General features: G+C 38.6%; 1 protein-coding gene across 2 annotated transcripts in view; it reads left to right on the plus strand.

Annotated features, from left to right (window-relative positions):
• CELF2 (CUGBP Elav-like family member 2) overlaps nt 1–19,219 on the plus strand; it is an 833,081-nt gene that overhangs the window by 288,351 nt on the left and 525,511 nt on the right. The window contains exon 1 of one of the 2 annotated variants that reach the window (XM_065900945.1): nt 16,475–16,662. The exons of the other annotated variant lie outside the window; for it this stretch is intronic. Coding sequence (XP_065757017.1) covers nt 16,610–16,662 — 53 coding nt within the window. The 5' untranslated portion in view covers nt 16,475–16,609. Of the gene's footprint in view, nt 1–16,474; nt 16,663–19,219 lie in introns of those variants that run through there. 2 annotated transcript variants of the gene reach the window in all.

Here is a 19,219-nt window from a genome sequence, read left to right on the forward strand (position 1 = left end):
ACTGTACTTAGTGCTGCATTCTTTTTGCTTTTTTTAACCCTCTTTTGTAAGGTGACTCTCCAGAGAAGCATGTGCTAGGAGATGGCACCGCAGTGCTAACAAACCTTAGAGCTTTCTTTTCTGTTTTAAAAGCCATGCCTTTCCAGTTATGGACTGTCCTAATATTTGAAATAATAAGACACTTTGGCCAGTGAACTGCCAAAATTGGACCATCAATGGTCTCTACCACTAGATTGCTTACCATTGCCTAACTGTAATTGAAAAGGATGGATATGATTTAAAGGAGAAAAGAAGAACGCAGTTGAAATTATGCCAAAAATGATTAGGGTAAGCTGCAAGAGAGTGAAAAATGAGACAAATTTTTAGGCCCCTGTTTTTGAAAGAAGTTTCCGGCAGCTTACAAATAATGATTTAAAAAAAAAAGAAAGGAAAAAAATAATGATTTCATAAATAAGGGCATTATCTATAACCATGTGGATAGGTGGACGTATTTAGACATACAAGATCAGAGACAAACTTCAAAATAGGACCTTTCGTTTGTTTTTTTTTAACTTTATCTCCTAAAAAGATTACTAAAGGGATAAAATAATATGAGGAGGTCATAGTTTACTGATTACATAAAAAAACAAAAATACATGGATAGAACTTAGAAAATAGAAAAGGTATGAAGAAAATAAAATGATTGAAATTATGCCAATAACTGTATTTTTGTGTATTTCTTTCCAGCTTTTGCATTCCTGTACATAAGTGTGATTGTTGGTAGTCACAAACCTGAAGCTTCTCAATGTGTTCTGTCTGCTCCTCACAGTGTGCTGTGAAACATACATGAAATCTTATACACTGTGTGTGTGTATAATCTTAAGTCAAATGAAGTGCAAGAACTGATGTTTGGGCTCCACTCTGCCATGGCAAGAATAGATTGGGTGGGACTCCTGCCCTCAGAGGGCTCCCCTTTCCTGCTAGCCACACTCCCCACTCTGAGTGCTCTTCCTTAATGTGATGCTGAATTTCCATCGCCAGTAATTACACATCCTTACAGTAGAGATATATTTTTCCGTGTCTGGTCTTCAGTAAGAGTGGGAAAAAAGAAAGATGGGCAATGGAGGAAGGAAAGATAATTGCAAAAGAAAAAGCTAGACCAAGTAGGCTGAATGTTTTTGGAAAATCTGGAGAAAGAAAGATAGTTGCATTTTCGTAGGGGTCTTCTTTGCTAGCTTTACTCACTGTGATACCTCTGTGAACTTTTGGCAATTAAGTTTACAATCCCTGGTAGCAAAACAAAATATTGATAATACATGATAGACAACATGTTATACTCTGCCTTTTTCTCTTATTTTATTTTGAAAGTCTTTCAAAGTTATTCCACCGAAACATGGTTTTAATGGCTTCATAATACACCATCTTATAGTTATAACATTGTATGCGTATGTATTTTAACGTACCTTACATTGCTGGACATTTAGTTTGCCTCTAATAGTTTCTTAATATAAATATTACTGCAATGAATATCCTTCTATGTAAATCTTAAAAACAAAAACTTTTAGAAGTAAAATTTCTGAGTCAAATAGTAGGAATATTTTTTAAATTTTGGACACGTAATTCCAAATTGCCTTCTGGACAACAATTTAAACATTCACCAGCCACATAGCTATATATAAGTGGGCCCTTCTAATTGTACCTCATTTGGCCATTACATGTCGTCATTTAAAGATATTTACCAGTTTGATGGGTAAAGCACTGTATTTTATTTTAACTTACATTTCTTTGAGTCTTTCAGAAATTTTATATGCATATTTTCAGTTGAATTTCTTCTTTGGTACATTTTCTGTTTGGGCATTTGCCCACATTTTTTTCTATCATTGTATCTACAGAGTTTTGCTCTGTTATAAATGCATATATGTTTCTTAACACATTTTTGACTGGAGGTATATTACAGCCACAGGCATTAGTTTCTGCAGAAACCCCCAGTCAATAATGTGTTAATTTGTCTTTCATATTCTAATGTTACGTATGATGTTTTTGATAAATGGATTTTTATGGACTCAAATGTAAAACTTTTCTTCATATTTTTTATAACTGCTTTTACTTAAAATTTTCCCTTTATAATTACTTAAAAACAGAGAAATTATCAAGACAAAGATTTGTCTCCCCTGTATTTTCCTCTAATTCTCTGTGGTTTCACTTTTTATATCTAGTTCTTCAATCTGTCTGGTATTTATTTTGGTTTATGATACAAATTGAGGGTCTAATATTTTTACCTCCATAGAGATCCCACAGTTTTTTCAAAAGACATTAGTTCAGTAATTATTCCAGTCTCTCTGTTACATTTTCACCATCATCTATTAGTTTTTCTATTCAAGGAATAATATAATACTGAGGGCCAAATTCTGTTCCAGTGATGCCTTTGTTAAATTTTGTGCCATTGTTTGTGCCATTCTATCATTGTTGTTGTCTAGATATGTTTTCTTTCCTTCCTACATTTTCCCCTTTGGGAATATCTCCTTCATAATTGTACTTACATGCATATAGGTTTTGATTTATACACGGCAAACAGTAATTCCCCTCTGGACTCTGGAAAAGCTTGTATGGTTTTTGTTGCCTACACGCTCAGAGACTTTTGATCTTGTAAGCTCTTGTAGAGTATGTATAAATGATCCATAGAGGAGGGTTAGAGCTGGGGTTGTCTTCTCCTATAAAGGAGCAATTCAGGGTGGATGTTTACAAAGGAAAGTACAAAGGCAACTGAGTGGTCATTAGTTATATTACTATAGAGTTATTTAGAAAGGACACTGAAAGGAGTGGTTTCTAAAGGGAGGCGAATGGATATTCAGTGAATCTTCAGTGATCTAAGAATAAAATGATGGTTTCGGCCTTCTGCCTTGATCTATAAATTAAATATGTTCACGGGAAAGTTTTATTTAAATCACAATGCTCATTAATTGTCCAGTTGAATTACATTTATGATTTGAAAAATGCTTTGCCCTTCTTTCTGATGGTCCATTAGAAGATGCCCCTTAGGTTTGGAATGAGAGGGTGACTGGAAAACCAGACCACTTGGTTTCAAATCTTGCCTCTGCGGGCTACTCACTACAGTCATCCTTTACCCTCTCTGAGCGTTAGCTTCCTCATCTGTAAAACGAAGATAAAAATAGAGTTTGCCTCATAGGTTGTTATGAGGATTGAGTGACTTAATTCTTGTACCTCCTTTAGAACGGTGGCTGGGACATAGTAAGTGGTATGGGTTTATTAAATCAATATTCTTTTCCATTTTCACTTCGAGGCCCTTCTACTTATAGCTATGCCAACTGTTTAGTGATTTAAAACACTGCTCAAGCACACTAGGGCAAACTAACTACATTAGGAACCCTTCAAAATATTTTATAATCTAAATGATCTTTTGGGGAATACATTTGGATTTTCATATATTGAGATATCTTAAATTGTAGCAGATCGACAGCGGTGTTTTGTTTTCCTTTGGCTATTGTAGAATAAAATAGGAACTAGAGGAAGCAATTAGAGAGGTGTCACAGGCAAGGACTAATTTCCAAACTTGCCAGTCAACAAAGAATTATTTTCAATGAACTCGGGTCCCACTTTTTAAAGCATGAGTGTAATTATAAATGATTTTTTAAATTTCTCATTAAATGGTGACTCTAAGAATGTTTGGCATCCAGTGGCTAAGTTAATGGATTTTAATTTTTTATGTTTTACTAGAATAGCTTATTTTTAAATTAATTAATTAATTAATTTTTGGCTGTATTGGGTCTTCGTTGCTGTGCGCGGGCTTTCTTTAGTTGTGGCGAGTAGGGACTGCTCTTTGTTGCGGTGCGCAGGCTTCTCATTGCAGTGGCTTCTCTTGTTGTGGAGCACGGGCTCTAGGCATGTGGGCTCCAGTAGTAGTAGCACGCAGGCTCAGTAGTTGTGGCTCGTGGGCTTAGTTGCTCCGCGGCATGTGGGATCTTCCTGGACCAGGGCTCGAACCTGTATCCCCTGCATTGGCAGGTGGATTCTTAACCACTGTGCCACCAGGGAAGTCCCGAATAGCTTTATTTTTTATCTTTTCATCAACAGTATAAATGGACATAATTTCTATTTGCCTTAGATCATTTATGGCTTGGTTCAATACAGGTCCTAAAACTATTCTTTGAAAGTCTGTAGAATTTGTTTTTTATTGTTGTTGAATACTTTTCACCAGTATTCCTCAGACTGTGAAAAGCAGACCAACGCAGGTCTGTGGCTTGTTTGTTTTTTAACAATTAGGAGTAAGAGTTTGGATATGCATAACAATTTTACAGAGTGATTTTATATCTATCGATCCAATAATTTTTAAAATTGGGGTTTATACTTTGTATGATTTTGCTTTATTTTTTTCTAGTAGTTCAATTTTTTTGTATTTTACAAAAATACTGGTCTACAACATATTGGAAATTTAAAAAGAAAAAGAAAGAAATGTGGTGCTTCAGCATCACCGGTGAAAAGCCTTACCTAGTAGACAAATGGGAAAACGCTCTGGCATGCTAATGGATCATTTGATTGCCAAATAAACACTTTATACAATCAATCAATTATCAATCAGTATTTTTTGTAGTTACTACTTTGAATTAAATTAACAAGTTATTAAGTATTTAAATCTGTGTCTTCAAGTAAATTTGTTGCACACTTAATTCCACTTAGGTCTGCTGTTTTTAAGTTGGGGATAATACTGGGCAGCTTATCTTTTTCTCTGATCCCTAGGCAGAATTCCTGGTTAGGCAGTCCTTCCTAAGCAGAAATTGACATTGTTTCATTGACTGGAAACTTGACACTTGTGTTTGACTTTCCTCTAAAACTCAGTTTTCCCTCTTAAAAAGCAGTGAGGAGACCTGTCTTGAAGAACACAAACACCAGAGTAATCTGAAATTGCCATTGAAAGAAAAAACAAAACCGAAAAAAAGATAATAGGATCAACGTTGCAGGTTTTATTTCCTGGCCTGAGCTACAGGGACTGTCTGAACAATACATCTTTTTTCTGGGCATCCCTTTGTCCTGCTTCCTGGGAGCCGTGAGTGCTAACAAAGCAGACTGGAAATTAAAAGAAGAACATTACACAGCTTTAAAAATCACATCTTCTGTGGCAGTACAGGAGTTAAAGCTTGAATTTTTTTTTCCCACTGTATGGACAAATTTGGCCTGTGATGCCTTTGAATGGCATGAAAAGCTGCTGGCTGGGTGTGAGTCTTCTCCCCTCTCTTCCTTTCTCACTTTTAAAATATGCCTGGCAGAGAGTCAGCCCTCCCCTCCCCCTGCTTTAATCCATTTTGCCCTCCTGTTCAGCTGACTAAGAAAGACTCCAAATGAGAAAAAGCATTACTTCCCAATTGTTAAGAGAGCTTTTACACCACTAGAAAATATTCAGTACATATGTAGACCCTGAATAACACATTTGGTCTTTCCCTCTACTTAGCAGGTTTTGTAGCTCTCTCTTCAGAGACCCTTTAGAATTTTTTTAGTGTCCCATAATAGCAATTCTCCAATCATTGATGAGGCACCAAAACACATATCTTTGTTCATAGACTTTTCATCGTATCAGGTGTTGGGAGCTAAACACAAAAGCACTTGAAATTCCATTAAAGTTACATTCATTTCTTAAAAAAAGAGAAAACCCCACCATCTTTGGAAGTTGGTCTCTGTAGACCTTGCTAATGTAAGGATATGTACAAGACACATTTTACGTAACTGAAGATTAATGGTTAACTGTTTCAGGTGTACATTTTGTACAGTAGGAGCTGAGGCTTGCTGGGTGCAAAAACAAGAGGACACAGCAACTGTGTTATCTGCCAAGTCACTCTGTATAAAATAAATATAATATAGAGATGCTCCCAAATTTTACAAAATGTCAGCTTTGGTGCTTCTGAACATATCAGTGTTACCAACACTTAAAAATGCAGTCAACTTGCCAGTCGTGAGACAAGAAGGCTGCCTGGCACTTTCTAATTTCCAACTTTGGAAGATACAGGCATTCTCGCATCATATCACTGCTTTGTTGAGAAAGCAACCTCAAATGGGGCCTTTTATGTTTGACTTATTACACATAAGACAGTAAAGATGCTTTAAGAACATTTCAGTAAATGCATTTTGATGCCTGGTTGTCAGTGAGGAAGAAAACTTTCCTCTACCCTTCTAGGTTTTTCTGGCTGGTCCAAGAATTAAATTAACGTGAAATAGATTAACAGGAGAAAATAGAATTTAATTCTGCATGTATGGGAATTACATGTACATGAGAGGATCAGAGACAGAAAGGTAAAATGAGGCTTATATGCCATCCTGAGCCAGGGAATGGGATGGGGCCTGGGGCTTCCAAGGACAGGAGGGCCATTCACAGGATGATAAGAAGAGCACGTGTCTGGTAATTAGATGTTTGCCCTGCCATATAGATGAGGCCACTTAGATAAAATGTATCTCTGGTAATAATTATTTTTCTAGGAAAAATCTCCAATTTAAATTCTTCTAGGTAGTTGAAGGATGGGCAGTAGTGTATCCTTAGCTTGTGGGGGTCTTGATTGCCTTTAACTCAAAATAATCCACATCCTAGGGGGGCCTGTTCTGAACCCCGACATAGTCAATGACATCAGGGTGCCTTTACAGACCTCCATAAATGAAAAATAATCATCACAGTGATGTTGCTCTTTTTATTTAAAAGTCAAACCAATAGCTAGTGGGAAGCAGCCGCATAGCACAGGGAGATCAGCTCAGTGCTTTGTGACCACCTAGAGGGGTGGGATAGGGAGGGTGGGAGGGAGGGAGGCACAAGAGGGAAAAGATATGGGGATATATGTATATGTGTACCTGATTCACTTTGTTATAAAGCAGAAACTAACACCATTGTAAAGCAATTATACTCCAATAAAGATGTTAAAAAAGAAACTCAATCTAGCATACGGTTGCCAGATTTAGCAAGTAAAAAGGACTTATTTGCTAAATAAGTCATGAACTGACACAGGACTTAAAATGTCAGCTCAGATAAAAAGCAAATAATTTTTTAGTATATGTATGTCCCATGCAATATTGGGGGGGGGGCATGCTTATACTAAAAATTTCATCCTTGTGTCTCAAATCCAAATTTAACAGAGAGTATGGCATTTATCTGGTGACCCCTGTCTATCATCATTGCTATGAAAACAGTGCAAAGCTGGATCCAGTTTCCAGGGTCAAGAACAAGAGATAGAGTCTCTGAGTTCATTCCATCCGCCAACTTGAAAACTCTGGCATATCACCAAGACCATGGAAGCTTCTTCTACAGAAGTAGAATGTATTTCCAATCAGTCATTTCAGTTTCCTAAAGGGAGAGAGAGCACCAACATCCGAATTATAGGGGTCCCAGAAGAAGAAGAGAAAAAGAAAGGGACTGAGAAAATATTTGAAGAGATTATAGTTGAAAACCTCCCTAATATGGGAAAGGAAATAGTTAATCAAGTCCAGGAAGCACAGGGAGTCCCATACAGGATAAATCAAAGGAGAAACACGCCAAGACACATATTAATCAAACTATCAAAAATTAAATACAAAGAAAAAATATTAAAAGCAGCAAGGGAAAAACAACAAATAACCTACAAGGGAATCCCCATAAGGTTAACAGCTGATCTTTCAGCAGAAACTCTGCAAGCCAGAAGGGACTGGCAGGACATATTTAAAGTGATGAAAGGGAAAAACGTAAAACCAAGATTACCCACCAAGGATCTCATTCAGATTTGAGGGAAAATTAAAAACTTTACAGATGAGCAAAAGCTAAGAGAATTCAGCACCACCAAACCAGCTTTACAACAAATGCTAAAGGATCTTCTCTAGGCAGGAAACACAAGTGAAGGAAAAGACCTACAATAACAAACCCAAAACTATTACGAAAATGGTAATAGGAACATACATATCAATAATTACCTTAAATGTAAATGGATTAAATGCTCCCACCAAAAGACATAGACTGGCTGAATGGATACAAAAACAAGATCTGTACATATGCTGTCTACAAGAGACCCACTTCAGACCTAGGGACACATACAGACTGAAAGTGAGGGGATGGAAAAAGATATTCTATGCAAATGGAAATCAAAAGAAAGCTGGAGTAGCAATTCTCATATCAGACAAAATAGACTTTAAAATAAAGACTATTACTAGAGACAAAGAAGGACGCTACATAATAATCAAGGGATAAATCCAAGAAGAAGAGATAACAATTGTAAATATATATGCACCCAACATAGGAGCACCTCAATACATAAGGCAAATGCTAACAGCTATAAAAGGGGAAATCGACAGTAACACAATCATAGTAGGGGACTTTAACACCCCACTTTCACCAATGGACAGATCATCCAAAATGAAAATAAATAAGGAAACACAAGCTTTAAATGATACATTAAACAAGATGGACTTAATTGATATTTATAGGACATTCCATCCAAAAACAACAGAATAAACTTTCTTCTCAAGTGCTCATGGAACATTCTCCAGGATAGACCAGATCTTGGGTCACAAATCAAGCCTTGGTAAATTTAAGAAAATTGAAATCATATTAAGTACTTTTTCCGACCACAACGCTACGAGACTAGATATCAATTACAGGAAAAAAATCTGTAAAAAAAACAAACACACGGAGGCTAAACAATACACTACTTAATAACCAAGAGATCACTGAAGAAATCAAAGAGGAAATTTAAAATACCTAGAAACAAATGAAAATGAAAACACGATGACCCAAAACCTATGGGATGCAGCAAAAGCAGTTCTAAGAGGGAAGTTTATAGCAATACAATCCTACCTCAAGAAACAAGAAACATCTCAAATAAACAACCTAACCGTACACCTAAAACAATCAGAGAAAGAAGAACAAAAAAACCCCAAAGTTAGCAGAAGGAAAGAAATCATAAAGATCAGCTCAGAAATAAATGAAAAAGAAATGAAGAAGACAATAGCAAAGATCAATAAAACTAAAAGCTGTTTCTTTTTTTTTTTTTTTTTTTTTTTTTTTGTGGTACGCGGGCCTCTCACTGTTGTGGTCTCTCCCGTTGTGGAACAAAGGCTCCGGACGTGCAGGCTCAATGGCCATGGCTCACGGGCCCAGCCACTCCACGGCATGTGGTATCTTCCCGGACCGGGGCACGAACCCGCGTCCCCTGCATCGGCAGGCGGACTGTAAACCACTGCACAACCAGGGAAGCCCAAGGCTGGTTCTTTGAGAACATAAACAAAATTGATAAACCACTAGCCAGACTCATCAAGAAAAAAAGGGAGAAGACTCAAATCAATAGAATTAGAAATGAAAAAGGAGAAGTAACAACTGACACTGAAGAAATATGAAGAATCATGAGAAATTAGTACAAACAGCTATATGACAATAAAATGGACAACCTGGAAGAAATGGACAAATCCTTAGGAAAGCACAACCTTCTGAGACTGAACCAGGAAAAAATAAAAAATATAAACTGACCAATCACAAGCACTGAAATTGAAACTGTGATTAAAAATCTTCCAACAAACAAAAGTCCAGGACCAGATGGCTTCAGAGGCGAATTCTATCAAATATTTAGAGAAGAGTTAACACCTATCCTTCTCAAACTCTTCCAAAATATAGCAGAGGGAGGAACACTCCCAAACTCATTCTACGAGGCCACCATCACCCTGATACCAAAACCAGACAAAGATGTCACAAAGGAGAACTACAGGCCAATATCACTGATGAACATAGATGCAAAAATCCTCAACAAAATACTAGCAGACAGAATCAAGCAGCACATTAAAAGGATCAAACACCACGAGCAAGTGGGTTTTATCCTAGAAATGCAAGGATTCTTCAATATATCCAAGTAAATGAATGTAATACACCATATTAACAAACTGAATAACAAAAACCACTTGATCATCTCAATAGATGCAGAAAAAGCTTTTGACAAAATTCAATACCTATTTATGATAGAAACCCTACAGAAAGTAGGCATAGAGGGAACTTTTCTCAACATAATAAAGGCCACATATGACAATCCCACAGTGCACATCATCCTCAGTGGTGAAAAACTGAAAGCATTTCCACTAAGATCAGGAACAAGACAAGGTTGCCCACTCTCACCACTCTTATTCAACATAGTTTTGGAAGTTTTAGCCACAGCAATCAGAGAAGAAAAGGAAATAAAAGGAATCCAAATCAGAAAAGAAGAAGTAAAGCTGTCACTGTTTGCAGATGACATGATACTATATATACATAGAGAATCCTAAAGACGCTACCAGAAAACTACTAGAGCTAATCAATGAATTTGGTAAAGTTGCAGTATACAAAATTAATGCACAGAAATCTCTGGCATTCCTATATACTAATGATGAAAAATCTGAAAGTGAAATCAAGAAAACACTCCCATTCACCACTGCAACAAAAAGAATAAAATATCCAGGAATAAACCTACCTAAGGAGACAAAAGACCTGTATGCAGAAAATTATAAGACACTGATGAAAGAAATTAAAGATGATACAAATAGATGGAAAGATATACCGTGTTCTTGGATTGGAAGAATCAACATTGTAAAAATGACTCTACTACCCAAAGCAATCTACAGATTCAATGCAATCCCTATCAAACTACCACTGGCATTTTTCACAGAACTAGAACAAAAAATTTCACAATTTGTATGGAAACACAAAAGACCCCGAATAGCCAAAGCAATCTTGAGAACGAAAAACGGAGCTGGAGGAATCAGGCTCCCTGACTTCAGACTATACTACAAAGCTACAGTAATCAAGACAGTATGGTACTGGCACAAAAACAGAAAGATAGATCAATGGAACAGGATAGAAAGCCCAGAGATAAACCCACGCACATATGGTCACCTTATCTTTGATAAAGGAGGCAGGAATGTACAGTGGAGAAAGGACAGCCTCTTCAATAAGTGGTGCTGGGAAAACTGGACAGGTACATGTAAAAGTATGAGATTAGATCACTCCCTAATACCATACATAAAAATAAGCTCAAAATGGATTAAAGACCTAAATGTAAGGCCAGAAACTATCAAACTGCTAGAGGAAAACATAGGTAGAACACTCTATGACATAAATCACAGCAAGATCCTTTTTGACCCACCTCCTAGAGAAATGGAAATAAAAACAAAAATAAACAAATGGGATCTAATGAAACTTCAAAGCTTTTGCACAGCAAAGCAAACCATAAACAAGACCAAAAGACAACCCTCAGAATGGGAGAAAATATTTGCAAATGAAGCAACTGACAAAGGATTAATTTCCCAAATTTACAAGCAGCTCATGCAGCTCAATAACAAGAAAACAAACGACCCAATCCAAAAATGGGCAGAAGACCTAAATAGACATTTCTCCAAAGAAGATATACAGACTGCCAACAAACACATGAAAGAATGCTCAGCATCATTAATCATTAGAGAAATGCAAATCAAAACTACAATGAGATATCATCTCACACCAGTCAGAATGGCCATCATCAAAAAATCTAGAAACAATAAATGCTGGAGAGGGTGTGGAGAAAAGGGAACCCTCTTGCACTGCTGGTGGGAATGTGAATTGGTTCAGCCACTATGGAGAACAGTATGGAGGTTCCTTAAAAAACTACAAATAGAACTACCATATGACCCAGCAATCCGACTACTGGGCATATACCCTGAGAAAACCATAATTCAAAAAGAGTCATGTACCAAAATGTTCATTGCAGCTCTATTTACAATAGCCTGGAGATGGAAACAACCTAAGCGCCCATCATCAGATGAATGGATAAAGGAGATGTGGGACATATATCCAATGGAATATTACTTAGCCATAAAAAGAAACGAAATTGCATTATTTGTAGTGAGGTGGATGGACCTAGAGTCTGTCATACAGAATGAAGTAAGTCAGAAAGTGAAAAACAAATACCGTATGCTAACACATATATATGGAATCTAAAAATAAACACAAAAATATGGCTCTGAAGAACCTAGGGGCAGGACGGGAATAAAGGTGCAGACCTACTAGGGAATGGACTTGAGGACATGGGGAGGGGGAACGGTAAGCTGGGACAAAGTGAGAGAGTGGTGTTCACATATATACACTACTAAACGTAAAATCGATAGCTAGTGGGAAGCAGCCTCATAGCACAGGGAGATCAGCTCGGTGCTTTGTGACCACCTAGAAGGGTGGGATAGGGAGGGTGGGAGGGAGGGAGGGAGATGCAAGAGGGAAGAGATATGGGGATATATATATATGTATAGCTGATTCACTTTGTTGTAAAGCAGAAACTAACCCACCTTTGTAAAGCAATTATACTCCAATAAAGATGTTAAAAAAAAAAAGGGAGAGAGAGACCTTACCTGCTTGAGAAGGAAAGAGCTGGCAAATAAGAAAAAGAAAAATCTGGAACAAGCAGAAGGGGAAAGAATCTTTATCAGGAAGTAACAGAATTAGGACTGAGTAAGCTTGAAACAAGATTTTCTAAAATAAAAAATTAAAAAAACAGGATAATTGGATTCCCAGGAATCAGAAACTAGAGACAAACATAGAATGAAAAAAGGACATAAAATGTTATTTTTTTCCTTAGCAAGGTTGTGTTATTTCTGTTTGTTTGTTTTTTTTTAATTCCTGACTATCAGGAAGTTAGACATTTTCTTGGGAGATGAATTTCCTGAGACATCATATGTGTCTTTCTGAAGCTCTGTTCAGTAGTTGGTCTAACTTCTGACTGATGGAGAATGCTTGTTTTCGTTCTTTGGCTACTTCACACCCAGGTGCTTCTTGTTTCTCTATAACATAAGATCTTCACCTTTGGCTTCAAGGTCGTGGCCCTCAACCCATGAAAAAGTCACCCGGGTTGCTATATGACTGGGGTAAATTTTACACTTGCTGACTGTCAGCATTTCCTGCCTAGGTCTGGTGTGAAATGCAGATTCTTTGTCTCCTGCTCTTGTCTCTTCACTGGGATTCTGTGGTTCAGTTTCTTCACAGGTGACTCTAATCACCATACTCGTGGAAACCATAGTCTCATAAGGTTTGGGGCTGGAGGTTTTATTTGTTTGGATGGAAGAGGTCCAAAGGGGGGGGTTGCTTTTTGTTTGGATTTGGATTTTGGTTTTAGTTTCTGTATCTGGGAAGAGGGAAGGATATTGCAGAAATTTTAGTTATATGAAAAGGAAAACTACGAGTCTTGTCCCTGGTAATAATGGGACCATTTAAGAATGTTGCTTTATATGGACGACATTCTGTTTTAACACATAGGGACCATTCAGAAGAGCCAACCATTGACGAGTCATTGTAAGCAATGATAAAATAATTTCATTTTTTAAAGGCATCAGTTTATCAAAATATGAGGAAAAGAACCCAGAATTAAATCTTGTAATTCATACAGTGACATGGAGGAAAATTATATTTGGGGGCAAAGCTTCTCAACACTAAATTTAACCTTTGAGTTTTACATATAGAAAGTGTATTGCTGCTTTTCCTGAGCTAAAGATGAATAGTTGGCCAAGTTTTGAACAGGACAGTATCTTGTTTGTTCGTTTTTACTGGTCTCCCTCATAGCTGAAGGTGAATGAATTTTTCTGATGGTCTTTTTCTTAGTAGGCCATGGGTCCATGTGATGTGAAGCTGTTCAGAATCAGGAACAGAATGCTTAGGGGAGAGAGGAAAAGAACATTTGCACTATATACAGCATGGAATTAATCTCCAGTGTATGTAAGGAAACACTTGTTCCTCACAATTAAGAAAGATAAGAGCAAAATCTTCAGCCTGTATTGGACTCAACACAGCCTTTCAAAGATTATCTATCACCAAATACTTTCAGGAAGTGTATTTCAAAGCGTGTCCTCCTGAACGCTAGGGTTTCCTAGGGGCGCCTTAGAAGAGGAAGCAGGAGCCTCAGGCAAACAGTCTTATCCACCCCTAACCTGATCCCAACCCTAGTCCCACCCCAATACAGATGCAGCCTACTTGTGTATTCCTCTCTGCTGGAGGAAAGGAGTGCCCTGTGTGGTTGATCACGTGGGGTCCAGTGGGCGTGGCTTCTGGGTACCACACCTCCCCCAGCTGAGGACTAGCCCTATGAACCCAAATTTGCATGCCCAAATGTCCTCACCTGCATTAACAAAACAGTGGTGCTTCTGGTAACTTACTTTGTAAACAACTTAGTCACAAGGGCTGAACAAGCTAACACCTAAAGAAATTAGTCCCAGTAATAAACTTTCACTAGTATCTGTTTCTGCACTTGGACTTGGGACAAGGTTTCATCCAAAGGAAAGTTTCTACTGCCTTTAAAAAGTTTTGGGAAGGACTACTGCTTTAAAACATGACTTAATAATTGAGAAGCATGCTTTTGTCCTTTTGGCCTTTGGCCAAAAGCCAAGTCCCTCCCCCCTTTCACCCATTAACCCTGAACTCCAAGGGTTAAGGATCCATTCCCCCTTCTTCTCCAGATCTGAATCTCAGCAACAGAGCCGTGGGTTAATATATAAAAATGATGTCATTGTAGTCACAGAAACTATTTCATTATAATCTTTTGTTTTTTCCTGCTAACTTTCTAAAGGGAGAAACAGCTTATTAATTATCTAAGCATTTGGAACCCTTTGCAGGTACACGTCCCACAAATGCTATTATTATCACCCACGTTTGGTGAAGTACTTGGGGATTACAAGTGTCATGTAAATGTTTTACACATTATTATACTGTGACCCAAGATCCACAGTGGGACAGCAAAGACAGCCCAGGAAGGAGCATGAAGCCTCAGAGAGGCAATGTTTTTTGTAAAAGGTATGAAATTCTTCTCTTTGTTTAGCATAAGGAGAGTTGTACTTCTGCGGAGAGTCATTTACAGCCATTAGGGAAAGTATGTATGCCTGTAAAAAAGACAGCTGAGGGTTTGCTGCATATTTTCAGATAGAAGGGGGTCCTTCAAGAAAAGGGTAACAGGGAAAGGATTTAAAATGCTGTGAGGGGCATTTCGAGTTGACTGGAAGAACTTCCTGACAGTAAAAGCAGCATGCTTCCAACAGCTGTCACCACATCTTTCCCTCTGGAGACTCTCAGGAAAGAAGAGATTCTTTTTCTTGGTAAGCTCAGCCTAAAGGCAAGAAATTGGAACTCATCCTCCTGGCTGACCATTGTAGGTAGTAAGGTCACTGCAGAACATTGAATGGCACTATGTTCTCTTTAAATCTGGACTCGGCTTGTGGGGAATGTCTTGGTTGGTGCTGGTGTGTCCTTAACATCCCCTAACACTCACTCTCTACACTCTTTTCAACCGAGACAAAAAGATCTAGAAACAGCCATGTGTCCAGGCACAACAATCATGTTTTGTTAGACCAGGGAGGCTGATCTTCCATTTATGGTGATGGTCTTAAAATTACCTTCTAAAGTAAGTGTAGGAAAAAGAGGAATTGGATATAAAGAGAGTAAAAGTCCTATCGAGTAAAGGTCCTATCATGTAAAGCTCATGTGGCATGCAGGTGTCAGGAAAATCTGAATGACCTGGGAGGTCATGGAGACCCCTATGCCAGGTGATTTCAAGGTCTTCTAATGCCAGGATCCTGGGAGGACAGGGTGGGGAGGGGCTTCAGTAGTGGGAGTCTTACCTAGAACCTCAGAAAGCAGGAGAGCATATGCTATGAGGCAGTGCTTACAAAAATAAACCCGTACAGTCACAAAAAACCTACATTAGCACACAGACCAGTCTAGAGGAAAACAATTCTGCCCTGGATATTGTTTTCAATATCTGCTGTGCACGGTTTCAGACGATTGTTGAAAGGATGTTCAGTTCTAAATAAAGGACAAAAGATATACAAGTTGAGGGAGAAAAGCCCACGCCCTTTTCTCTTAATGCCTGGAGAGAGTCTACATTCCCCCCCCCCCCCCTCACGTTCTTTTAAAACACGAGAAAGAAAGAAAGGAGGGGGGGAAAAAAAGCAGTGTAACAAATTCCCTGCCAGAAAGCACACAGTAAATTCTAGCTTGTTAGCAGGCCGGTTCCAAATGATTTCTAAAAAACAAATCCTAACAGTCATGTAGTTACAGCCTCTGAGGGAAGCTGTAAGCCCGACGCTGGTGTCCCAGAACCCAAGCCACCAAAAAAAAAAAAAAGGGAAAAAAGAAACCTAACCGGTCTTCTGACAGGAATATGAAAGCAAAATCTCACGAGGATGCCCCAGAGGAGGAGAAAGCTGCAGCTTGCAGTAATCTGTAAATGATTGCTGTTAAAGTCTGGAAGCTTCAGGCTTGATCTGTTTGTTCCAAAAGCAAGCCAAGGAGGACGGTGTTAATAAAGAGAGATTTAACTGAGAGCTGTGCTTGGAATAAAGTGGGCTACAAAAAGGTCAAATGTGATCAGTTGGCGCAGATTACAAGGGCTTTAAAAGGTGGTGTGGAGAAATGAGCCGGGGCTGGGGAGTAATCTAGCGCAAGATTGATTAGGCCGTGGGCGTGGAGAAAAGCCAGGACAAGTGCTTATCAATCCTAGAAGGAGGAAGAGCCGCGCGCGTGCAGGCGCCCGGTCGCTCCGGGCCTGAGCCGAGCAGCCGGCGGCCGCTTCCTTCCTCCGCATCCCCTCCCCCGCGCCCCCTCCTCTCGGGACTGGATCTGCCTTCGGCCGCCCTTTAGACAATGGTCTCCTTAATCTCTGACTTGGATCCACTCAAAGACTGGAAAGTTTTAAGGTAGGCCTGTGCTTTTCTTTCTCTCTCGTCGCTGTTACCGTTCACGGCCAAGTGCTTCCCCCGCCCGTACCCCGATTACGGCGCGTGGGATGCTGCGTGCAGGGCCAGGGGTGGGTGGCAGGGACCGCCGGGTCTGCTTAGCGGGATGCTCCGTGGTGACGCGGAAACAACTTCCAGCGGATGTGGAAAGAGGGGCGGGAGAAGTCCTCAGTTTCACTCCCTCAGGGGAAGGCGGTGCATTTTAATGAGAGTTTGTCTTACTGGAATGATTCCTGACATTGGCTGACTTAGGGAGCCAGTTATACTTATTATTGCGTTCCATGGGGCGCTGAATCCGTCAGAGGGGATGCGGGAAACTTTCTGGGACTTCAGATAAAAGAGCGAACTTTCCAGAAGACTATTCCTTCCCCTCTTTTAAGAGGGTCTGTGGAAATGCCGTTTCCTCCTGTGACCTCTCCTCCCCACCCCCAGGCCTAATTTGGAAAAGCCGGTTGTATGAAAACTCAGCTGACCTCGGAACGGAATGAGTAGAGTAGAGTTTCTGAAATAAGGTCGTTCTCTGAATGCTCCTGAAAACGTGAACTCAGACCCCTTCATGATTCAGAGACCCAGAAAATTGAGAACCCAAGGACCTCACAGTGGCGAAAGTTCATGCATTTCTTCCACTTTGAAGAATCATGACCCAGTTACTACTGGGTTCTTTAGAAAACCTTTGCTGACTTCTTCCGAGTTCACAATGCCTTCCTAGGTCTAAGTTAACCCTGAAGGGTATTTCCCAGCCAAAAGCCCTTTGGGCAATTTTTAAAATACAAAAATGTTAAATGGAGGAGTTTTTATGAAAAGTGGTTTAACACAATGGCATGTTGTCCCGAATACCTACTCCCAAACATGATTCCATTGGAACTAAACCAAGACCCAAAACGTCACCTCGTTTTCCTGACATCTTGTATTAATTGGCTATTACTTATTTCCCTGAGCTCTGCCTTAGTTTTTTTTCAAATTGTATTATTTTTAAAATTTATTTTATTGAAGTATAGTTGATTTACAATGTGTTAATTTCTATGGTACAGCAAAGTGATTCAGTTATACATACATATATATACATATATAGTCACATTCTTTTTCATATTCTTTTCCATTATGGTTTAACACAGATACTGAATATAGTTCCCTGTGCTAGACAATCGGACCTTGTAGTTTATCCATCCTATATATACTAGTTTGCATCTGCTAATCCCAAACTCCCAATCCCTCCCTCTCCCACTCCCCCTCGGCAACCACAAGTCTGTTCTCTATGTCCGTGAGTCTGTTTCTGTTTTGTAGATCAGTTCATTTGTGTCATATTTTAGATTCCACATGTAAGTGATATCATATGGTATTTGTCTTTCTCTTTCTGACTTCACAGTAGGATAATCTCTAGGCCCATCCATGTTGCTGCAAAAGGCTTTATTTTATTCCTTTTTAGGGCTGAGTAGTATTTCGTTGTATATATGTACTTTATCTTCTTTATCCATTTATCTGTTGATGGGCATTTAGGTTGTTTCCATGTCTTGGCTATTGAAAATAGTGCTGCAGTGAACTAATTTGATTATTTTTAAAAGCAACCACATGATACAAAAGAGCAAATAAAAGAAAAATTGGCCACTATCCATCTTATTTTCTTTTTAAAAATTCTTGCATCTTGCTTTCTAGAACTTCATGCGTGTACATGTCATATAGTATGTGTCATTGTATAATCTCTTTTTCCAGTTAAATATCAAACACATTTCCATGTTTCTGCCTCCCCTTCATAACCATAATGTTAATGACTAAGACAGATCATGATGTTGGTGTACATTGTTTTACTAAATTACCCTGTTGGTTGAAAATTTAGATTGTTTCCAGTCCTTGATTTATATGAACGACGACTCAGAGCTATACCTTCCTGCTTTCATTAAATAATTCCCAGGATTTCTAGATGAAAAGGCACGAATGTTTTATGGGCCTGTCAGTGATACTTTCTTCTATTTGTAGGTTTAAATTTTATTTTTAATTGAGAGATGCTAAAGTACTTCTGTACATGTCCTTATGATGCAGCTATTATCATAACTTTCACTCTTTAACTGGATTACTAACCTATTTCTAAAATTGAAATATTTCTTAAGGGTGCTTTCTAAAAAATTGTTTTGGGTGATTAACTTATTATTGCACAAGTGGATAAGGTGGGCCCCAGTTCTAAGAACGTGTGTAAGATTACAAATCTTTAAAAATGTTGCCCTTCAAAGGCCTTTTCAGATAACACACTTAGAAGCCAGTGGTAATGTTGCCTTTCCCCTAAATGTGTCTCTAACATAAGTGAAGGTTATTTTATGTCTGGAGTAAATAAAGCTTCACAAACTTGGACTGGGAAGACCTGGGAAAAGAGAAACCTCTTCGCATTGACCTCTGGGTACACTAAGTTCGTTCAGTCCACACCTCTTCTTGGCAAGTGTTATTCCATCATCATTTTAACTGTGTGTAATTCTTTCCTGCGATAAGCAATTATGAAGTGTGTAGTGTATAGGTGTCGCATTTTAAA

The sequence above is a fragment of the Phocoena phocoena genome, chromosome 2 (assembly GCF_963924675.1).
Source record: "Phocoena phocoena chromosome 2, mPhoPho1.1, whole genome shotgun sequence".
Classification (NCBI taxonomy): domain Eukaryota; kingdom Metazoa; phylum Chordata; class Mammalia; order Artiodactyla; family Phocoenidae; genus Phocoena; species Phocoena phocoena.